Source organism: Callorhinus ursinus, unplaced genomic scaffold (genome assembly GCF_003265705.2).
Source record: "Callorhinus ursinus isolate GAN/ISIS: 27379988/994484 unplaced genomic scaffold, GSC_fseal_2.0 scaffold12, whole genome shotgun sequence".
Lineage (NCBI taxonomy): Eukaryota > Metazoa > Chordata > Mammalia > Carnivora > Otariidae > Callorhinus > Callorhinus ursinus.
The window spans coordinates 71,906,195-71,931,285 of record NW_027397074.1 but is presented as its reverse complement, the minus strand read 5'-3'; the positions used below and the strand labels follow the sequence as shown (position 1 = coordinate 71,931,285).

At 40.9% G+C, this 25,091-nt stretch overlaps 1 protein-coding gene across 3 annotated transcripts in view; it reads right to left on the bottom strand.

The window, feature by feature from the left end:
• The window catches only part of EXOC4 (exocyst complex component 4), a 728,355-nt gene that overhangs the window by 688,853 nt on the left and 14,411 nt on the right, over positions 1-25,091 (bottom strand). For all 3 annotated transcript variants that reach the window (XM_025854871.2, XM_025854873.2, XM_025854872.2), the window contains exons 2-3: positions 16,751-16,940; positions 6,175-6,369 (exon numbers count right to left, since the gene is read on the bottom strand). In XM_025854871.2, coding sequence (XP_025710656.1) covers positions 6,175-6,369; positions 16,751-16,940 — 385 coding nt within the window. The remainder of the gene's footprint in view (positions 1-6,174; positions 6,370-16,750; positions 16,941-25,091) is intronic.

Sequence of the window (25,091 nt, the reverse complement as noted above, 5' to 3'; positions counted from 1 at the left end):
AAGTCAAATAAGTTCACTAGAATGTTCCAGCTCTCGATATTTATAGAGCTTTCACCTCAATACCATTCCCACAGTCATAATGAGAAAAAATAGTCCTGTGAGATCTTAGAAACTCTCAGGCCAGATGAAAGGGATGTGCACTTTGGGCCCCTTTTTCTTTCTTGTACCTTAATCATTTGATAGTGGATGCACGATCACCCCTTCCCTGCCCACAGTCTGAGGAAAGAATTCGTCTGTTTGCTAATGACACAGTTTTAATGGCAGCAAAAGGAACAATCTCACTGCTCCACTGGTCCTGCCACCTAAGCACTGACAGAAAGAATAGCTTAACATCAGCTACTTTATAACACTAAAATCAACATTATTGATAAGTACCCTCCAATAGTGAACTGGCTTATATTCAATTACAATACTAGCAGAAAAATACATTTAGTTACCTAAGAGTAGATTTTGCAACAAACTGATCCTAGGCAGTTTACTGACGAATTGCATCGCTTATAATTAGACAGTAGGCACCCTATGAACATATACTTAAAGTAGGCCAAAAAGGTGATGGGTACAGAATCTGAAATTTGTCCATGTCAAATCCCAAATATATGGCAAAGAACTTTGGGGTCCTGATCACCTTTCTGTGCATGTGTTAGATCAGACTAGACTTGTTTTTGGACAAAAATCTCATCTCTTCCTGCAGGAACTCCGTTGTATAGTGTGGGGTAGGGCCGCCTGGGTGGCTCAGTCGGTTAAGTGTCTGTCTTTGGCTCAGGTCGTGATCCCAGGATCCTGGGATCAAGACCCACATCGGGCTCCCTGGTCCACGGGAAGTCTGCTTCTCCCATTCCCCCTGCTTGTGTTCCCTCTCTCTGTGTGTTTCTGTCAAATAAATAAATAAAATCTTTAAAAAAAAAAAGTGTGAGGTAATCTTTCATTCAGATAGATGTCCCTCTGAGGGAAGAAGGAATCAATAATGCTTAACCTAGCCAGCCCTACTTCAACTCTATCAGCTCAAAGCAACACCACCTCTGACCAGTTTTTGAAATTGTAACATGGGATACCCTTCTTATAGTATCAGTTAATCAATTCATTATAAACAACATTTCTAAGCACTTACTGTGTATACTGTGTGGACTTTACATAAATAGCTTAGTATCTCATTTAATCCCTTCCACCACCCTTGGGAGTACATGTAATTCTCAACTCCAACTTTCAGCAGAGTCAAACTGAATCATTAGCCCCAAGTCACTCAGCTGGTAAAAGTCAAAGCCGGGATTCAAGCACAGGTCCATCTGACCCACGCTAAGACCCATGCTGACATTCACAACCTTGACTGTTATCCAACAAATGCAAAGGATCTTGTGAGCTGAAAATACTACAGATGTGTTTTATTATAGGAGCTTAGAAACTACGCACCTAAGAAGCTGCCTTACTCCCTCTCTGCCAGTTGTGGTCACATTTTCACCGTGTGAGATGTATTTCCACCACACCATTCTCTCAGGGAATATCTGGGATTCCCTGGGAAGAAGGCAACTACGTAAGTATTAGTTATTATCATAATAACCCTTATCTCACTATACAGACTATACAGCTAGGACTTTTTTTTAAAAAAATGTAAACAAATGAGTAAGAGACATTCAAATTCTCAACCATCTCAGGAAGACTTAGGAATGAAACAACTTAGCAACAGGCCCTGTGACCGTCAGCCAAAGTGCTTCAAAGCTGCTCGCACTGGCTTGCTTTCCACTGAGAGAACGCATTTATGAATGGACTTCTATGGGTTGATAAACCGGAACCTGTGTAAGTGGTTTTCAAAGCGCATCTGTGTAGTTTTAGTCCGATGCAGACTTCCCCATAAATTTTCCTTTAAAAAAGTTCATAAAAATATTAACTATCATCAAAACCCTTCCTGGTTAGCTCATGCCACTGGGAAGAAGCTGCTCTTCTTATATTAATAATTCTTCCCAGAATTAATCATTGTACATTAGAACCAGCAGCTGGAGTGTTTTGAGTGATAATGAAACCTGTAACAAGGCATCTTCAGCCGTCTTTCCAAGACAATAAGGGAATTAAAATTTCAATTTAAATGCAGAGGTTTGAAACACGCTTCACTGGCAAAATTACTTCAATTAATGTGAGTGCAATACAAAGGACAGACTGCAGAAATGTGATGCAGCAACCAGAAATTATGTCCTTAGTGTGCTTGCATCAACCCAGCGCAATGACTGCGAAGGTCTAATTTAAACCCTACATATCACAAAGCTACAGGCTACAATATTAATCAAGTCTCTGATTTCAATGTGACGGATACAGGCTTCTTGTTGGACCACTTTTAGCTTTTCATAAGCTAACAGCAGCTGTTTACCTTGAAGAAGGAAACAAAAGGCCATGCCTATTTGCGGACATTCCCTGTCATGACAATTTAATTATTGTATGCAATACTCAGGTTATCATATAAAAAGAGGAAATAAATATCCCATCTAGAAGCCAAGTCTATAGCTATCAGAGCAGTGTGAGGGTGAAGCAGGAACTGCAGGAGCTGACAAGAGCCATGGGTCACCACTGATTTATTTACTCTGGATTTATGAACCTGAGTAGGGATTAAATTACTGGCCATCTGCACCTGCCTTACAATGGAAAATGAAAATGAAAAATCTTTTGATAAACAAATCCAGGGAAATTGGAGAGTATTGGAAGACTCGAGGGTTTTTTTTGTTTTTTTCTTTTAAAGATTTTACTTATTTATTTGACAGAGACATAGCGAGAGAGGGAACACAAGTAGGGAGAGTGGGAGAGGGAGAAGCAGGCTCCCTGCTGAGCAGGGAGCCCGATGCGGGGCTCGATCCCAGGACCCTGGGATCAAGACCTGAGCCGAAGGCAGACGCTTAACGACTGAGCCACCCAGGCGCCCCCTGGAAGACTCGAGTTTTTGTCTTCACTTTCCTCTGATGTCTTTTAGCAGATTTTTCATTTGGACCCTTGAGATGCCTTAAGTAGATTTTACTTCTAATAGCACATAACCATGGGGAAAGGAAATGTGATTTTTTTTTTATAGGAAGTCCAATGAAAGAGCAATTATAGACCTTACTATTCACTCATATACAAAAGGCCAAATTGAAGGAAATGTCCAACCTTTTAAGCACACCTTGAATCCTACCTTCATGAAATCGTCACTGTATATTAGGATAAGCCAACTCCTCAGATCATGCAAAGCAACTACCTCGTCTGGAAAATAGGGGTCATATCAGAAAGCTCTCTCTCATAGAGTCATTGCAAGAATTAAATATGTTAAACAAGTGTAACAGATTTGAAGTAGTAACAGAACATAATGAAAACTCAATACGTATTAGCTGTTATTGCAATTATTGTTTGTTGTTCATTTAAATATTGCAAAAAGGAAAGGCTGGAAACTAGAGACACTTGCCGTTAACAAACACTGAAACCAGAGAAAAATCAGACCAGAGCCCCTAGAGAGGAAACACCCTATTATCTGTTTAGTATATTAAAGTCTTTCCCATAGTTACCCATTTGGCTAATGATCTGTGAACCCTAACTAGATGAGGCGCACTATACTAAGAACAGGGCAGACAAAAATAAGTAAGATATAGCCCTTGCCCTCAATGACCTACCATACAAACAAAAGCAACTGTATTACAAGGAAGTACATGCAGCTTATGGAAACAAACAAACAGAAAAAGCACCTACTCAGGCTAACTATTCTTCCCACAATAAAAACAATACCTCATTTTTTTTTTTTGAAAAGAGAAAAGCAGCTAATCACCTGGGACATTCAGAGAGCTAATGAAATTTGAGCCAAGCCTTAAAGAATAAATCATCATTTTCCAGGCAGACAGGATTGGGATTAGGTTCAGGGAAATACGATCAATTAAACAACATCTATCACATCCCAACATCAGCAACAAATAACTAGAAGTTGTCATTAATAAAAAGCCACTGTTCTAAAAAATGCAAAAGCAAGAAATAATATATTTAATACCTCTAAGCAATACATTACTAAGTATTATTATATGGAACATAAATGAAGACATCAATAAATGAGACCTACTCACTGAAAAGACTCAATAGTACAAAGATGAAATTCTTACAAAGTGAATCAATCTCATGACACTTTTTGAGGAATGTGACAAGTTGATACTAAAATTCATATGGAAGAGTAACTGGCCAAGAATAGCACATATAATTCTGAAAAGCAAGGTGAGGGAACGTCTCCACCTGCTATCATCAAGATATATCATAAAATAATAGTAATTAAAACAGCATGGTTTCAGTGCAGATAAAAACAAGACCAATTGAACAAAACAAAGAGCTCAGGGGCAGACCCATGCATACATGAAAACTTGGTATGTGACCAAGATGGCATCAGAAGTCAGGAGGAAATAAATTCAGCAAATGGTCTGAGCCATGTGGCTATTTATACAGAAGATAAAATTAGATCCCTAGTTCATCCATATATGGAAACAGATTCCAAACAGCTCAAAAAAGACATAGTAGATTCCCTATATGACACTGGGATAGAAAAAAAAAATTCTTGAAATAAAAATTGGATATGGAGCACTTGGGTGGCTCAGTCAGTTAAGCGCCCAACTCTTGATTTCCGCTCAGGTCATGATCTCAGGGCTCTGCACTGGGCGTGGAGCCTGCTTAAGAGTCTCTCTCTCCCTCTCCCTTTCCCTCTACCCCTCCCCCTACCACTCATGCTCCCTCTCTCTCAAAAAATTGAAAAAAACTGAAAATAAAATGATTATTCTAAAAAAAAAACCTGGATAAAGGAAAAAAATTTTATTGCATTAAATTTTAATACTTCTTTGTAACAAAAGGCTTCCTAAACAGAGTAAAAAGATATACCACCAACTAGGAGAAGATATTTCAAACACAGCTGACAAAAGATTAGTATCCAGAATATAAAAACAACAAATAGGGGGGGAAGGGAACTTCTGGAAAACATAACTCATACACTCGCCTCTTTCTGGAGGTGACTGCTCTTCCTTCCCACCCCACTCCCCAGATCCCCTCTCCCCCCAACCACCTAATTTTAATTGGAACTGACAATCAGAGTACACAAGCTGACCCAACCTAGACCCTACTCCCATATGTTTTAATTAAAAAATTTTCCTCTGCAAAGTTTGAAAGCTACAGGTCACAGCCCACACCCCTTCTTCTCTCCCAAACCCCCAAACCCCACCCACAGGTGGAAGAAACAGTCTACAGGAGAACACCGAAAACAAGGGGCAGAAGGAACATATGGGTGGCATTGCACACATACTCCTGTCCTTTTAACATATTCTCTGAGTATGTTTCTAATTCAAAAAGTAACAGAATGGGGGCAGCCCGCTGGCTCAGTCAGCAGAGCACCTGACTCTTGATCTCAGGGTTTTGAGTTCAAGCCTCATGCTGGGTGTAGAGCTTTCTTTAAAAAAATAAAAGTATCATCAAAAACTAATGATGGAATGTATGGTGAGTAACATAATAATAATAAATAAATAAATAAATAAATAAAAATAAAAGTAACAGAATGGCCTGAGGCTAAAGGCCAGGCTGCAGAGTATTCTTGCTTAACAAAGTCTCTTCCAGAATTATTGCTCCAGAATCATTTTCTTTCTCATCAATTTAAAGGAAAAAAAAAACCAAGCCCTCACATAACAATCCCTTCAAAGAACTTGAGGAACATCAAGTCCATCAACCTCCTAAAGTTGTCTCTCATGCAGATTTCATTCTTTAAAATGGGATTCATTAGGGGAGCCTAGCTGGCTCAGTCAGTAAAGCACACAGCTCTTGATCTCAGGGTTGTGAGTTCAAGCCCCACACTGGGCATGGAGCCTCCTTTAAAAAAAAAAAAAAAAAAATCAGTAAATAAATAAAATAAAATGGGACTCATTAGCCATCTTCCTCGGAAACTCAAACACCTCTCATTACCATGCCAAAGTGACTGAGGTACTGGGTTTTTTTTTTTACCATTATATGACTTGCCATTGTTCCAAAGGCAGACAATACATAAATAATCGCCTACCATTTCCAACACTGGAACTAGGAAGGGAGCCCGTGAGGCTTCACCTGCAAGGGCTCGTGAACCCCAAGAGGGCAGTTTGTAATGTGCTCCACAAAAGCTAGCATTCCGGGAACAAGAGCGAGGGCTCCCCCAGCTGAGTGGAAATGACCTCTCACCAGCATGTCCGTGGCATTGAGATAGTGCTTGCTCGCCATGCACTGTTCCAGCTTTTGAGGCACTTGCTTGATATTCTCAATCTCGTCCAGCAGGTTCAGGACATGCTTATGTTCAATTCCTTCAATCCACAATTTCCGAAGCTCATCCCTTTTGCAGTGCAACAGCATCTTGCACGAGAGCAGATTCTCTTTTACCTACAATAAAACAGATTCGATCTTAAGTCAGTCCAAAGTCTTGCCATCCTAAACCTGTAATCTAGTTAGTTGTCTTCGTTAGTGTCACTAGAAGTAAACCGTTCCTCACTCCCCCTCCCACTTATTCCCATGGTTGGTTGGCTTGCAAAATTCTAATCCTGGTCCTGACACTGAATCACCTGGACGGGTCTCCACCTCTGTGTGTATTTTGCTCTCCTGTGAAATGAGTAAACTGCTCCTAACCTACCTTTGAGTCAATCTAGAAAAAGGGACTTAGGACACAGAGAGCTCTGAAAATATGTTAAAATATCTACCCACTGATGTTAAAGTATCTAAAAGAGAATGACTGATAGAGCCCATGCTCTTATTCCTCGCCCGTTTTTCTCTGCATTTTCTTATTCAGCTGATAAGTCACTTGGACCATCCTACATCTATAAGTCAGCTCAAGTGTAGAGCCAAGGAACTGTACCTTCATCTCAAATGACATGAACATAAGCCCACTTTCCAGAAAAGAGTAGACACATTTAGAGATAATCTCAAAATAAGAGGAACTGGGACATACCAAGGATTTTTAGATATTAAATAAGACAGTTTCAAACATTCTCATAGATCTGCAGTTTGGTGACCGGTGGGGCATAGCTCGACAAAACAGGAGGAGGAGGAGCGGGGAGGGGTAGTCATAATGAATCTGAGGAGCACATTTTCATATTCATAATTAAGACTTTTCAATTTTTATGACATGAAATAAAAAGAATCATGACCTTTCACAATTCACAGAGCTACTCTCATATACTTTTGACATTCCTTACATGTATTTTTATTTCAATTAGAATTTAGTATTTGTTCACGGGTTTTTTTTGTTTTTACAGAGAGAGAAGGGGGGGTGTGGCAGGGACAGGGAAAGCAAGAATCTTAAGCAGGCTCCATGCCCAGAATCTTAATCAGGCTCTATGCCCAGGGCTCAATCTCACTACCCTGAGATCACAACATGAGCCAAAATCAAGAAGTAGGATGCTTAACCGACTGAGCCACCCAGGCACAACCCCCTATTTTTTTTTTTAAGAGAAAGAGAGTAGCTATTTTGTGTTTTGTTTTAGGTAAAATTTATGAATACATGTCAGGTATGCCAGCTGATGAATTTTAGCAAATTTAAGACATCTATATAATCCAAACCATCAAATATAGGACATTTCCATTACCCTAGGAAGTCTACCATGTTTTTGACCATTGAAAATCTTTCTTCTACAAGATTTGGTGTGGTGGTGCACAGACTCACAAATATTATGCTTCTGGTGATTATGAAAATAAATTTCAGCAGTTTTCCAACACACATGGAAAATATAAAGATTGAATGCTAAGATCAGAACATTTCTTAAGAAAGCATCTACTCTATTGCTATAACTTTAAGGCAATACCTAATCCTACTTTTAAGAAACTCTCCAATGTAAAAAGAAGCCTAACTAAGGAGACTTTGTAATCTCTCTTGATAAGCACAATGAAATGATTACTAGCTTTGGGGGGAGTCACGGACCCCTTTGAAAATCTATTGAAGATGGTCCTAATTACCTCCATTCCTTCCTGCACTCCCAAAGTGAATAAAAAAAAAAAAAAAAAAGTTCTGCTAAGCATAAAGCACCTAGAAAAGAGAACAGAGAGGAGAGAATGGCATCTAAGAGATGGTAACAAAACCTTTGAAGTCGGCAAGAAAGCGGAACATGGGTAATTTAGCAGAGGACAGCAATCTGGAAGTCTCAGCATGAAGTGGGGTGTGCTACCACTGACAAGAGGACACCAAGAACACTGAAGGCAGGAATACAGGGCTCACACCTTCCATAAGGTGTATTTGGAGCCCTGGATCCTCATCAAACCACAGAGATGGGAAATTAATTCCCTCCCCCCAAACACTGGCCAAATAGAAGGTTTAGGAAGTGAAGATCAGAAAGGATCCGGGCTGAGGGGAGAGTGTGAGGCACGGGACAGCAAGCACAAGGATGAGATCAAAGTGGGCCTATGAAACAGTAAAACCTTCAGTCCCCTTCAGACCCTCAGCCTCCTGCTAGGGTTGCCTCTAAATGTACTCAGCTTGATTTTTAGCTCCAACACAGGAAATGTCGGGCTTTCCCTGGGAAAGGTGACCAGGCAAAAAGACCTAGAGTTAGTGGCATCTGAGGTTTCACCAAGGAAACTGCGGGGTCCCTGCCCACTCATCACCAGACAAGGCCCACAACACGCTCTGAGCTCCCAATCAGCTTCGTACCGCCCCCCTCTTCCAGATGGTTAGCCAAGGATCACCAGACAGCCAAGGAAAGCCTGGAATCGGCAAAGTCAGGCATCAAAACAAACAAAGAGAAAAAAGTGCGGGGCGGGGGGGGGAGGGATGGGACAAGCACTATGCAGGAAACAGAAGTTTTTTAAAACTATAATTAATAGGGGCGCCTGGGTGGCTCAGTTGGTTAAGCAACTGCCTTCGGCTCAGGTCATGATCCCGGAGTCCTGGGATCGAGTCCTGCGTCGGGCTCCCGGCTCAGCGGGGAGCCTGCCTCTCCTTCTGACCTTCTCCCCTCTCACGCTGTTTCTCTCTCTCTCTCTCTCTCAAATAAATAAATAAAATCTTTAAAAAAAAAAACTATAATTAATATCCTTAGGAAAAATAGGAGAAAGCACTACATCAATGAAACAAGAATAGGATGCTATTAAAAAAAAAAAAACAATCAAAACTACTCTTGGAAATTAAAATAGGATAGGAAAAAAAATCCAACATAAAGGCTAGAAGCTACCCTTGAGGAAATTGCCAGAGAATAAAACAAAAACCAGAGAGAGAAGATAAAAGAAAATGAGGGGATTGATCCAAGAAGTCCACTATTTGCCAAATAGGAGTTCTAGGGGAGGAAAAATGAGACAAATGGAGTGGAGAAAAATACCAATAAAATAATAAAAGAAAACGTCCCAGAAGACATGTGTTTTTAGATTGAAAAAGCACACCAAGTGTTCAAGAAAATGGAGAAAAGACCCAAGCCAGGGCACATTATCCTGACACGTGAGAACACAGGGATAAAGAGACAATCTTAAAAGCTTTCAAGGGGGGTGGGGGGAGGGACAAAATCCATACAGAGAGCTGTGAATCAGAATGCATCAGACTTTTCTCAACAGCAACACTAAAAGCCACAAGACAAAGGAATAATAGAGCTTCAAAATCCTAAGAGAGAATTATTTCCCAGAAAAACTCTCAATCAAGTATGAGGTATAATACAAGTATAATAAAGACATTTTCAGATATATAACTCTCAAAAATAAACAAACAAACAAACCTTATGGGCACCATATCTCAGCAAGCTAGTAAAGAACGCGCTCCATCACCACAAGAGAAAAACAGAAGATAGGAAACACGGGATCCAGGAAAGGGGAAAACCGATGCAGCAGAAAGGCGATAGGAACATTCAATCAGTACTTGCAAGGAAAACAGCAGCAACAAAATTGCAGAAGCACAAACAGTATGCTGGATGGCTTAGAGGTAAATATTTATGTAGTCTTAATAAAATAAGCACTATCTATTTAACCAAAAACTAGGATACAACCAGAGAGACAGAGGTTGAGGGAAGAAGATGAGGTGGGGTAGGGGAAAGCATGGGAGAGGGGCCTAAATCCTCATCTTCCATAGCTGGAAGCTCCTACAGCAGGTCTAAAATAGAAAAATCAAGAACAGTACAAGCATTTTACTAAGAGTAAAAGTCAGTGCCTCTGAAGTTTTGCAGTTGGGATTGCGGAGGATGAGGTAGGAAGTACTGGTTTTTGTCACCACTTACAGTTTTGACTTTATTTAAATTTTTAATTGAAGTATAGTTGACATATAGCATTGGTTTCAGGTATACAACACAGCGATAGGACAATCATATACATTATAAAATGCTCACCACGATTAAATGCAGTCATCTGTCACCATACAAAGTTGTTACAATATTATTGACTATATTCCCCATGCTCTACTCTTCATCCCTACAACTTGTGTATCTCTTAATGACCATTATCGGACTTTTTAAACATATTTCTCAAGGCTATTGTTCCCAGATCCTCTTGGGAGTTCTTGTTCTCTGGGCTAGGAACTCCAGCTATTAAATCCATTCTCTCTTAAACCTTAGTTAAAATCTGTTAGAATTTGATTTCTGATATTCTACTCCTCTCACCTTGGTTCTGCAATTCTCAGATTTTTCTTTTGTTTAATGCTTACTATAGAAATTGTTAAAAATAAAGTTTATGTCATGCAACACCCAACTAGGCTCTTGATCAAGAGAGGGAGGGATAAACTTAATGAGTGTCAGTAGAGCTTGGCAAACTCCTTTCTGATTGGAAAAAAAGACCATTCTGGCATTTCACACTAGGATGTATACTATGTAGTCAGCTCACTTCTCCTTTTTGCCTACTAACGTGGAGGAAAACTGAAAAGGAAGGTAGAATTTCTGTCTGTGTTTAGGGGTGGGGGGGATGGCATCAGGTTGTGTGGAAAATGAACATCACTAAAATTATTCCCTAAACTAAGTTATTAGCCAAAGCTGCAGACACAAGAAGCTACAAGAACTTTTAATATTAGATTGCCCTGGGGCTTCAACTTTTTGATTAGAAAGTCACAGTTATGAAGAAATGTTATTTTAAAACTTGAGCAGCAGGAGGAATACTACTCAGCAATAAAAGAGAAGAAATACTAAGAATCTCAGAAACATCTTGCTGAACAAATGAAGCCAGGTACAAAAAAGTACATACTTTAGTTCTAGAACATGAAAAATTTTTTAAAATAATCTATAGTGATGGAATTCAAATCAGCAGTTGTTTGAAGCAGGATGTGGAGGGGGGGTAGGCAGGAGGGAGGGGGAACACAGAATTTTGACTCCAAGGAAGCAGGGGGGAACTCTCTGGGGTAGATGGGAATACATTCAAGGATATGTACCTTTGCCAAAACTCACTGAACTATACTCAAAAATACTGCTTCTATTGCAGGTAAATTATAGCTCAATAAATGCTTTTTATACAGGGAAGAGAGAAACCGCACTGTAGCCATCAATGAATAACAACATCTAAAATGTGAGAACGGTAGCAAGTTACATTTAAACTTTTATTTCTCGATGTGGTGACAGCATTTTAATTCCATTCTACTGAATTTATCAGGATCATTAAGATGGAAAACTTATATTACTGTTTGTTCCTGAAATAAATCCATAGAGTCAAGCTATTCAAATCAAGACATCGAAACCCAAGTACAGAAATCCTTCTTCAAACACGTTTCCTTTGCTTCCTTAGACTTCTAGTAACTTCACAGTTGCTCCTAACCACCCATGCAGCCACAGCAAGAATTTCAGTTTCAATATACAAGCACCTCCAGCCAGTCTAATTAAAGCCTATTAGAAAAAGAGAAAATAAGGTTAACAGGCCCCAAGAGGTTATTGCGAGGGGGTATGCAAGATGATACAGAAAGCAGAGAAAAAGAGCTATCTGCAACCCTGCCTTGGGGCCGATAGAGAGAGGAAAACGACCCAGGGCCTCCGAGTAACAACGTGGTCGCCTTTGTGAGAAGAGGAACAGATATATGTAAGAGAGGCTGATGGATCCAGGCTTCACGTCATCATATTCAAAGCTTTTCTGATTTTGTTCAAGGATAATGGGCGGAGGGAATGCCTTTGGGCGTGCATAGTATCTGTAATAAGGCACAACAGATATGCAAGCACCCCACTGAAACTACAGACTAGAAATAGTCTACAAAGTTCCCCATAAGCAAGGGATGGTAAATGAAATTAACATAACAGTCAACGTTATTCTTAATTCTAAAAGTACAAAATTTATTTTCTCTTCTGTAGTTAAAAATAAATCTATATACAAACATGTTCATGGGTATTCTCCTGACATGTGTCCAAACCCATTTTTTTCCAAAGTCTTATACAAAGTGCTTGGAAGGAATGATGTGCAGAAACACTACTCACTGTTCTGTTTTAAAGCCCTTTAGAACAACCGATCACTTTTAAATTACCCTCAAACTTTTATTCCCACGCTTTTGTTCCCTTCATTTTGTTTTTGTTTTGTTTTTGTTTTTTTAGCTGCCATTCTAAGGTCTTAAATTGTCTGAGAGGCTCCACTGAACCCTTTCCAAGGGCAATACTTCTTTAAGTTGCATATAGTACACAAATATGGATACAGTTAAATTTAATGGAAACACTACCTCATAGTTCTTGTGACTGCCTTCATGCACTCTACTGCCTAGATTTTAAATTATGCTACTACATTATTGCCCACTGTTTAGCATGTCCCTTTCTAGGCTTTTCTCCCTTTCTCATAGAAGCAGCCAGGATTTTTCCATCTTACATCTGGGCTATAAATAATTTCCTACCACATCCATGTTGCTCTACTGTGACATTTTTTTGTATTAAGGTTATTCTTTGTTCTTATTCTGTCTCTCAAGGCATATTTTCATATAAAAGCCACAAAATTATTTTAAATGTTAAGTAATGAATGTTGCACTACTCAAGGATTAAGCCCTTAACAACTTCATTTGAATAATCACATATAGTTATTTCTAATTACAGGCAAAAAAAAAAATGAGTTAAGGGCTTGATCTAGTACCAACGGGGCAGCTGAAATTGGGGTGAAATGTAAAGTGTGCACATTCTTCACAACAGAGACAAGTATGTTTTCCCTTCAACCTACCAGCTCCTGGGATAAACACGAGACAGTTACTTAGTGTCTTTAAAGAAATCTGACGTCCTCTCATCCACTCCCTACAGCACAGAGCAAACACTCCAGTTCAAAGACCAGCAAGTATGACCTGTGCCACCCAAGTCCCCAGCTTGTACCCATTCATATCCATCTATTTTGGTGGTGCTGCTTCATTATTAGGAGACTGGCAGAACCTACGGATTCTGAGGTTTTCTAGTGCAGTAACATGGCATTCTGACTGATATCGATATGTATTCAACAGTAATAGGATAGCCTAAGTATTCCGATTATCCACATTACTTGACCTGATCAATCATACACACTTTTATTTACATCTATTTTTTTTAATCTAGAAAAAAATTCCCAATAGACCTATCTGGGAAAAGAGTCAACTCTGTCATCTCATTATCCCCAAGGACTTAGATTCTACCAATGTAAATCCATATATGAAACTTTTATCATAATGGGAAATGTCAACAGTTCTGTGTTCTCAAGCTCTAAACGCATAAACATGAACGTCTTCATCTGCCTTGGTCCCCACTAAAATCTACTCAGTATAGCAGCTAGAGTAGGCCTTTTAAAATGTTGTATCATGCCATTCTTGTGTTCAAAAGTTTATTACAACGGATTCCCACCATACTTGAGTTATGAAACAAGTCCTTACAGTCACCAAAACCCCATGTGACCTGACCCACCACACTGCACCTCATCCACCAGCTGTCTCTCCAGCCACTCTCCCCTTTCCCCATCCCATTTTGCTCCAGCCCCACTGGCCTCCTTGCTGCTTCCCCCAAATTCCAGTCATGTTCTTGCTTTAGGACCTTTCTGCACCTGCCATTCCTTCTTCCTGAGGAGCTTCTCTTGACTCTCCCTCACTTCCTTCAAGTGCTGGCTCAAACGTCACCTCAGTCAAGCCTTCCCTGACCAATCCATTTAAGCAGCAACTCGCAATTCTCCCTTCCTTGCTTTTGGTTTGGAAAGCACAGCACTTCTTACCATCTGTTATACCACATTGTACTAATTTATAGTGGGTTTCCCTTGACTAGAATATAAACCAGAATGTAAACTCCACAAGGCCAAGAATTTGTTTTATTCACTTCTATACCCCAGAGCCTCGAGCAATGCTCAGCACAAAACAGACACTTCACACAGAGGCTCAATCCGTGTGGTTAAATATCACCTACTTTGTTTACATCAGTTCCATGAGGACAGGGATAGGTGTTTTCCGTGGGTACAACCCCAGCAATGAAAACAGAACCAGGCACATGGCTAGCACTCCACAGATATTTGTTGAATGAATCCTCATTACATTCTTTTGGCAGAGAGCAGAAAGAAAATTTCAACTCACATCTGCACATTCTCACTATCTTGCTGGATGTGAAATAATATAGCCCCATGATGATTCAATCATCCCCATTTCTATTTTAAAATATGCGTAACTATACACACCTATATTTTGTATATAATCCAAAGCGCAATTAAAAACCAAAAATGATAGGGAAAGACAAGTAAGAAAACATCAGCGTTTCCTTGGTGATAAGAAATGGCCTTTCACAGTACAAAACTGTCCATTTATACAATAAAAATAAATTCACTTTCATTTTTCCTCCAACATTTTTCTTCTCCCATTTATCAATTATTAGAGGCTTTTTTGAAAGGAGCTTTAGCCCTTTCTCTTCCCAATATTGAGCTAATTCGTAACAGAATTAGGTGAAATTGACTTTGACAACTGTCTGATGTAATAAACACAAAGTTTTCTTTTTGTTTTCTTTTGCTCAAAATTCTAGCGTAATTAAAAATGAGGACAGCGAACAGACTGTGGCTGCTAAAACAGATGTGAAATGATCAAGAAGAGACTCTTTTTCAATACCAGCCAACACTCTCTGGGCAAAGAGGCTATCGACTCCAAGTGATAGGAAGTCAAAGCAGAAACCACTACAGGCTTCCCTTGACATCAGGACAAAGTCCTTTCAGCCAAGCGGACTAATCAGAAAAGAGAAATACCAAACCTTCACCCTTTCTGTGATTACCTGGGGCAAAGCCAGGTCAGCAGCAGTAGACATTCATTTTCTGACTCCTCTTGAGCTTAGTATATTGGGTCAAAATGGACTACAGTTGACTCTGAACTGATCTCTAGCTTTACCTAGTTTCACAGATAAATCCACAGGATGAACTCACCAACTGTAAAGGCAAAGAATTATAGTATTCCTTTTGAAAATGCCCAGTTAATTCTACAATGTAAAGAGGTCATCAAATTGCTTCAAAAAAGGTTAAGAGCTTGCTGACTCTCAAACGGTCCTCTTAGAGGCTGAAACTCATGTGTCAACAGCATTTTTCAAAGAATGATTTAAGTATCTGCTTAGAAAATTGTAAGGTAAGGTCTAGAAGACAGACAAGAGAACACGTGGGAAAGCTGTGAGCATAGCTGTTACTGGGCAGGTGCAGTCCAGGGAGTTCCTGAACCATAGCGCAGCCAGTGCATTTCTAATGGTCTGTGCAGCCCCGTGGCCACACAGAGGTGCTGGAGGGGTAGCTGCAGAGTTTCAAGGAGGGGACCAAGCATGAGGCTCTGCATCTCTCACCCCAACCCCACACAAGAGGCAACTAGGATGTCGGGGAGATAGCTCATTTTCAGAAGGGCAGTTACTGCCTAAAATAGGTCTGAAAACCCACAGCGAGGAGCTTAGAGTTAGGGAGACTAGCATCCAAATCCTAAATCTGTTGAGTGAGGAACAGTCGTGCCTGGCAAAGCAGCAGTGCTAAGTGGTAGCAATTACTGTTAGCAGAGTGGTACGAAAAGGAATTAAAGGACTGATCTTCCAAACACAACAGCCAGAGACCCCAGGACTATGATGCGACGGCCCCCAACGGTCAGTTCATCCCTTCACCAAATACAAAAATACCCCTTATGAACCTACTTTGTCCTTTAGGCAGTAAAAACATGGTAGCCAAGAACCAAGAGCTTTTCAAGGATCCACTACAAAAGGAGGTGGGCAGGAAGAGAAAGCGGGCAAGAAGCAGAAAGAGAGGAAGAAACAAAGAATGAACAAGAAATCGCTGCAAAATATAGGAAAATAACAAAACAAGTTACTGCATGCTTGTCACAACTAAGGAAGGGCATTCAAGAATTTCAGTATTCATAAATGTTTCGGTAATTTGTAAGTTGGATTTCCTTGTCAAAATCATTACCTAGAATGTCTAATCACTGCAGAGAAGTCACAACCAACTTCAAACGAAGGGACATACTCAAAGCTGAAATTTCAAAAAATGTTTCAACTGTTACAGCAATACACACACACAGACACACACACGTGCACAATGTGTGACAGGAGCATATGAAATACACTGGATACACAGAAATGGGGGCCTCTAATAGTAAGAGGCCCTGGAGTCTTGGAACAGCTCCCCTTTCCAATGTCCTCCCGTTGGGGCCACCTCTCCCACATCCCTTCCCACCGCTACGAGAAGTAGCAGCAGAAGCCAAGGATAAGACACAGGGAGGAGGCAAGCCTACGATGCCCTCCGTGATCCTCTTCAGCCAGGCTTTCCAGACACTGCCAAGCCCCCAGAAAGTGTCGTTATGAGTCCCTCCGAAGGCCGCTCACCGCTATCATGGCACCTGTACACGCTACAAGCCCTGGCCTAACGGCAGGGGTAACAACCACAAGAGGAAAAGGAGGCCCACCTGCTTTATCTTATTTCGGGAGTTGGTAATGCGCTCTGTGATGCTCTGGTACGTGCGAATGGCTGTCGTCAATTCCGTGTAGTGCTGCACAATCAACTCATCCAGGTCATGGTCGCACTTCTCATAGGCTTCTTCGAGGCGCCCCTTCTCATTCTCTCGGTCTTCCACATCATCACTGGTAGACAGGGTCCTGGTGAAGACAGAGACTGTATCAAGCTCAATCAAATTTAAAAGCAAAAAAAGTAAAAGAGGAGTTAATACACGAGCCCATTCACCTCACTAAGTAGGGAGGAAATGGAACAAGTGACTAACAAAATACTGAAGCCGCCTTCCTAGTAAACTGCAAGAGCCCATCTAAGTGGATTTGTTGGTTGCCTATCCAAGAAGCCTTTCGCTCCACTCTCCTTGGCACACGAATCTTTTTTTTTTTTTTTGAGTTTTTTTTTTTAAGATTTTATTTATTTATTTGAGAGAGAGAATGAGATAGAGACAGCATGAGAGGGGGAGGGTCAGAGGGAGAAGCAGACTCCCTGCTGAGCAGGGAGCCCGATGCGGGACTCGATCCCGGGACTCCAGGATCATGACCTGAGCCGAAGGCAGTCGCTTAACCAACTGAGCCACCCAGGCGCCCGGCACACGAATCTTAATTAGATAGCAGGCAGCGTGAACTCTGCGAGAGTCTGGTTAGGTCCTGACTTAGCTTGAGTGAATCCCAGGAATTCCATTCACCTTATCAGTGATAAGTCTGACCAATGAGACCTAAAGACTTCTCGGAGTAGTTTTCTTGCAAGATTAACAGGAAGCTGGATATTGGGTTTTCCACCCCCCACCCCCACCCCTGGACACTGGGTATTGTTAAACAAAGCTAAGATACTCAAATATTTCACCCACCCTACAATCACGTAAGGGAAAGCCAAGAGAAATGCCAAGCTACTGCACTGAAATCACTGGGCCCCCAGAGCAGCCAACCCTGCTGCTTTCCCTCAGGACTTCTTGTTAGGGGTGATCACAAATATCCACTGCTTAAGTCACCCTCAGTTGGGTCTTTTATATAAAGCTAAAAGTGTACTAACTGATAAAATTACTTATACATGAGGAACTGCATTCCAAATAGCTCATTTAAATGAACTAAATTTGGTACAGAGCCCCCAGCAGCCTGGAAATAAGGTCACATCAATTCTAAAATATGTCACAACAGCAATAATACAAGCTTTACTACAAGACAATCCCTACTTTTACTATTCATCCAAGAGCACTAACAAGATTGATATGAGTCAACAATAACCAGGGAATGAGACAGACACACTTATTAAAAGTCTTTCAAAGGGCATCTGGGTGGCTCAGTCGTTAAGCGTCTGCCTTCGGCTCAGGTCATGATCCCAGGTCTTGGGATTGAGCCCGCATCGGGCTCCCTGCTCAACGGGGAGTCTGCTTTTCCCTCTCCCTCTCCTACTCCCCCTGCTATGTTCCCTCTCTTGCTGTCTCTCTGTCAAATAAATAAAATCTTAAAAAAAAAAAAGTCTTTCAATAACTTAGTTTGATACATGGGCCACAGATCTTTGTTTCTTTTATTATCTTTTTTGGATTTCTTTTTTTTTTTTTAGTGTTCTAACCGGTAACAAAGGAACCTTTTTCTCTTATCTGTTGGCTGCAGTAATTTAGAGTTTCATTAAATTCCCTCAGATTTGTCAGCTTATATACATTCAGCATAGCTTATTTCATTTATCTTTAATTTAGGGAGGGGGTAGTTTAGGCTTTTGATGATGGATGCAATCAATTATAAGTCCATCATTAGAACTGCTTTCAGAGATGGTCTATCAGTGAATCAATCACATACCTACTTCCAGATATTCACAAGCAAAATACTGTATAACAGTTTTCTCCCCAACTGTCATTTAGAGCAAGAGATCTTAATTCATGAGCCACATCATATATAAAACTTCCTTCTCAATTTAGAGAGAGATTCAGCAGGCCAGTCTTTGACATCAATCTAATCTCTAAAAAGAATTTCATAAATGTGTTAGGGATGCCAAGAGACCAGTTCTAGCAGGAAATGGTGGGGGGGGGGGACAGGACAAGAAATATAATGAAGGGAAGTGCAAAGCCTCTAAGGGTTGTGGGGTACACTCAGGAAGGCAAAATACTAGGAGCCCCGAGACTTGAAGGAAGGCCTTTATCATGCCAGATCCTGTGTCCTCCTCTGTCAACTGGTGATCTGACATCAGACAACCTACCTCCAAGATTACTTTCAGATAGAAAATACTGCACAAGTATTTGGCTAATAAAATAAATCAGAGTGGAGGACCTAGGAGGAATATGGTTTCAAAGATGGAGCTACCAATTTTCACTTGCAGTATTTGGGTACAGGGAGCTAAGCATGCCTTTCTATTGTTTCTATGATACATAACTTTGCTCTTTAAATCTGAAACCTTCCAGGCTGTTAATCTAAAGCACGATCAGAAAATGCCTCCAATTTATCAACTGTCCCAAAGGGAAGAGTTCCCAGGTATTTAGCTCTGATTTCCCCTTCTAACAGCAAACAGCCACGGATTTGTCAAAGCTACACCGGATCAGTCTGCCGCCTTTACAATGCTTGGATTTCCTCTCCAACACCATTTGTGGAAGGAGACATGCCACACATTTCACGTTGTTTATATTAACTAGAAGAATTACCATTAAAGAAAATGTCAGGCCCAGAGAGGACAGCTTCTCAGGCATCAGCTGTCACTGTAACACATTACTGCCGCATTAGGAGTTATTTATGAAATAGAAAGGGTTACTAAAATGAAGATTAGAGAGTAAATTGGGCCTATAGGGGGTTTTAGCTCCTATTTTCATTTTTAGAGAAAATATTTGTATAAGGAAAGAGCCTATGCCAGGTTTGTGCCCCTTTAATTTCATCCTCTTAATGTAACCTGGGCTGAATGACAGTTTGCCTTTAGTTGGAAATAGAGAACAAAATCATCCTTTTTTTTTTTTAATTACAGAAAAGGAAGGCAACAAGGTTACTGATAACAAAAACAGCCACAAATATTTAGAGAGGCTTACCACAGCTGCCAGAAACCAGCAGTGCTGTGCACTCTATAGAACGTATGCTGAATCCTCCTGACAGCCCTTAGGAGTGATCCTGTTAGCATCCTCCCTCTACATTTTGAATCCTGACTCCATCACTTAGGACCTCTATGACCTTGGTCATGGCATCGCATTTTTTTTAAAAGATTTTATTTATTTATTTATTTATTTATTTGAGAGAGACAGAGAGAGAGCATGAGCAGAGACAGAGAAAAGCAGACTCCCTGCTGGGCAGGGAGCCCAATGCAGGACTCGATCCCAGGACCGTGAGATAATGACCCGGGCCGAAGGCAGACACTTAACCGACTGAGCCACCCAGGCGCCCCATCTCATTTTGCTCATCCACAAAACGTAGAGAATAAGGATACCTTCCTTATAGGGCCGTGGGTGAGAATTAAAGGAGATCCAACAAGGCCTGGGAGATCATCAGCACTCAACGAATGGTGGTGGTTGGTGCAGACTGCTCTAGCAGTCAGAGCCACAAGGGCAATAGCAGTGTTCCACAATGTCATGCAAAGGACATCCTCTGGAGACAAAGATTCAAATTCTATCACCACCCCCCAAACGCTAGATCATTGGGCACTGGGCATGAGATTTAACCTCTCTGACTCACCTTACTCCCCAACGTCAATAACTGTAGAGAGTCTGAGATTTGTATCCTACTCACAAGCTAACAAGTTAGCCTGCCAGAGTTTCATGGATGCTGCTATAAGACACAAAACTCGTGGGTCAGAAACAAAGGACTTTCTTACTCACAGCACAGCATGAAGCAAGGGCACCGGCATATCTGCAGTAGCCCCTCACCTTGGCCCCAAGTCCCATGAGGGTTAGGCAACTTGACCCAACTTTATGCCTGTACATGCTGTGAGTGACTAGAGAGGAACCTGAATGTGGAAAACTCCATCTTTTATACTGGACAGGACACATGCCTGCCCATTCTTCGACAGGGAGACATCATCTCTATCCTCCAAACATCCAAATACATATCCTTGACAAGACCGTCTAAAACAAAGGGCACTCGGTGCTTTGCTCAGAAGAACTTCAAATAGCACTCCCAAGGAGAATGGCTCTCCCAACAATAATGAACCATAATTCCCTGGGTTCCTTCAGGGACTCCATGGTGTCAAGCAATAGCAGGCATTATCCCTGACCTCTGTTTTCTTTTCTGCAAAATGAGACCAGAAACGAAATGTCTCCCACAATAAATATTGGCACCATAAATGAACAATACACCATAAAAGCAAACTAGAAGTCTAGGGAGAAAGTATCCATGCCTGCTACCAAAACACAGCAAATTTCAATGTGGAATTATCTTACTTTAAGCCAGTCACTTGACCTGAACTGAGAGCCAGGTATAAGAGAACACCTGTCATCTAGCTCACCTCGCCAGCCAGGTCAGGAACCTCTCCCCAGCCTTCTAATAAGCCTCTGTGAGATGGAAAGCTCACTAGTTCGCAAAGCCATTCACTGCAATTGTGAACAGCTCTCCTTGTTACAAAGTCTTTCATTAAAATAAAATCAGGCTCTTTATACTTTCTACCCATTGATCCAAGTTGCACCTTTTTTCGGTTACATGAGTCTATCCCTTCTTCCATACAATTTCTCTTTAAATGATAAAGGGCTCTCAGTACTTCTTTCTCAGGTTAAACATCTCTAACTGTTTCAACTGTTTCTCCCACAACATGGCTCCCACACGGCCCACCATCCTTGTGGATTTCCTCTGAAGTCCCTTCCAAAACGGTTAACACTCACATAGAACTTACTGTTTGCCCGACGTTAATCTAAGTGGTTTATGCCTAATAATTCATTTATTCCTGACAACAACCCTAGGAGGTAGGTACCTTTATTACCTCCCTTATTACAGATAGGAAACGGAGTTGGGTATTAGAGGCACAGAAATTTTAAGTAGCAGAGCCAGGCCTCAAACCTGAGCAGTGTGGCCCTTAAAAGCTTCCCCACACTTCCCCTGTCTAGTACTAGAACTGAACACAACACACTCCTCATATGGTCTGACCAGTCCACACAGGAAGAGATTTTTATACCCTATAATACAGGCACTACATTTTTAATAATCAGGTCTAAAACTACATCGCATTTTTGTAAATACCGACTCCAAAAATTATCCAAGATCCCCCAGACAGTAAGTGCTGACAAGCCAGCTCTCACTCATCTATTGGGAAATTTTCAAACTAAATACAGAAATGTACATGCATCCTGGGGTCCTACATTTGAGAAAGGGAGAATGAAAGCGAAGCACAAGGTATTAGTTAGTGTCCATTATATGCCAGGGAATGCAGTCGTTCTTTTGCACACATAATCTCAGATAATCCTCAAAAAGTCTGGTGAGATGGAGTCAGAGGAATAGAGAGGTAAGGTCACTTTCACCCACACACACAGCTAACATGGGACCTGGACTTGAAGCTACGTATACCTGACTTCAAAGCCCATGCCTTTTCCACTATGCATGGTATGAACTCCTACTTCTTGTACCTTCAGCTCATCAAGCTACAGCTCACATGTGATGAGAAGAGTGGATGAGTAGAGATGTAGACAGTACTAAAAAAGCTGTTAAGTGCTCTAAGAGTCTTGAGTCTGGACAAGAAGCATGAACTGAAAGCCTTGAGCACAGGAGAAATGATCTGAAGTTGCCACCCCAAAATGCATTCATGTTACTGAATCATTTAGATTTTTTTCTCCATTCCTATCTCAAAACCATTAAGATTTAAAAACTATTGCCAAGTTCATGGAGGAACATGAAAACCTATGCTAAATTCTAGTTAAGCCAAACACAGAGACATTTCTGGATTACCAAGAATTTTTCACTAAGACAGCTCTGGCATTTTGCATGATGAACTACATCTTTAGCCATGACTAATTAATCCCCAGGAAGGAATTTATTTACCTAATGGGCTAAAAGGACCATGGTGCACATGGTAAGCTACTGCTAACAGCACCTAGTAGGCACACATGCCATATGGTTCTACTGAATTCATAGCCAGCAGCTCCAAGCGAGCCTTACTCACAAGCCTTAAACCCGAGGTAAGTAACTACAGATCTGAAACTGAACTTATCACTTTCCCTTTTTTACACCAGCTTCTGTATTTCAGTCCAGCCGGTCAAGTGTTTTGAAAGGAAAATAACTAGTCACCATCACTGACTCCTTCTACGGAGCAATTTTGCCTTCACTTTGGACTTAACAGAGTAATGGAGTCCAGACAGGGGGAAAGCACACAAAAGTCAATATTACTCTTTAAAAAGACAAAAGATCAAATAAAACACACACACACACACACACACACACACACACCTATGAAAATAAGGTTAGCCACCCCAAAGGTAACCCATCCCAACCCATCCCTCAAGAGAAACAATAACCTTCAGTCAAAGACCAAATGAGAGGATGCAAAACAAACAGGAATCTAAAACGCTGCCAATCTGGAATATAACATTAAGTTTCTGACTCCTCTCATCATATGTGTCAACCATGAGGTGTTTGCCACTTTCAAGCTCTTTAACCTTGGGCAGGTTACTTAGCTTCTGTGTCTGTTTCTTCCCTTGCCAACAAGACAGGATAGTAAGAGTACCTGCCTCACCAGGTCGTTGCGATTGGCAACGTAGGTGAATGTGCCTGGTAAAATACAAAGTGCCATTGATGTGTGCGCTGACATGTTATTAGGAACCAAATAAATCATCTGTGAATCACAGTATTGTTAGCCCAAAGCCTACCCCCATTCCAAAGTTCCCGAAGATATTTACTCACGAACTGAGGTCAGCCCTTTTCTTTATATTCTTAACGGTGCCTGGCACATTGAAAGTGCTCAGGAAAAGCTAAATAATGAGCAGCAGCAAGAGGCAGGCTCTGAAGAGGTCACGGAGGGCAGTCCTCTGCCTTAAGAAACAATTGCTACTAAATTATCTCACACAAAGCAAGGCCTGTTCAAAAATACCTAGGAAAGGACAAATAATAGTTACAGCAACCCTACTGAGTTCATTCAACAAAGTTATTAGACACCTAGTACTTGGCAGGCAGGTTCTAAGCAGCTAGAGATACAGCCAGGATTAAAACAATCCCTCCCCTCAGGAAGCTTACATCCCAGTGGGGGAAGCAGGAAATGCAAGAGAAATATACAACACATGCCGGCCAGGAAGAAACAGTAATGGAAAAAAACGGAAGTCAGGGAGGAGGAGGGGGAGTATACAACAAAAGGAGACCAGAGAAAACCACTCAGATAAAGATGGCATTTGAACAGAGCTTTCTAGAAAATGAAGGGGAGAGAGGCAGCACTATCTGGGGAAGCAGATTCCAGAAAGAACAGAAGATGCACAGGCCCTGAAGCAGGGTATGTTTGGCCTGTTCAAAGTACAAGGAATGGCAAGGAAGTCAATGTGGCTTCAGAGAAGCAAGAGAGGGGACAGTGATAGAGAGGGGTCAGGTAAGAAGCTGGGAGCCAGATCAGGTACAGCTTTGTGGACTTTTACTGTTAAGTGTTCTTTGATGCCACCAGCACCCACGCAAAAAGAATAACAGCTTTCAGGGTGCCTGGCTGGCTCCGTAGGAAGAGCATGCAACTCTTGATCTTGGGGTAGTGAGTTCGAACCCCACGTTGGGTACAGAGAAATAAAAGAAAAATAAATAAAAACTTAAAAACAAAAAAAGAATGACAGCTTTCAACCAGTATTTAATAATGAATACTGAATGGCAAATATTCAACAATATTTCAAGTTCCATTTTACATCTATCCAACCTCTTTCTAAAAAAGATCGGAGACCATTTGTACAAAAATGAAGGTAATACAAATGAGGAAGGTAATACAAATGAGAAAGTGAAGGAGATACAGGACAAAACAATGCCATACAAATGTAGAACACAGGTACGCAGCACATGTGGGCAAACACAGTTGATAGGAAATGAGCCCTCAATCTAACTGTGAGGTTCCTAGCCATGCAAAAAGGGAAATGTAGCCAGTTAAATCATTCTCATTATCGAAAAGATGGATTCCAATTCCTCTGTTGAGAAAGCAAACTTTAAGCAACTCTTAAATTCTAAAAGAAATCTTTCACTTAAAAAAAATAAGGAAGACAATATACAATATAGTGAACAAGGACCTCAACCACCTTCTAAAAACTATAAATTTTACGTGGTCATTTCCTGTAAGTTCCTTCCAGAACAGAACATTAAAACACAACTCAGACCAAGAGACTGTGACTCTGAACATAGTCCAAGCACGAAGCTTTCCAATGACCCATTTTAATCTAAGAATGGAATTTG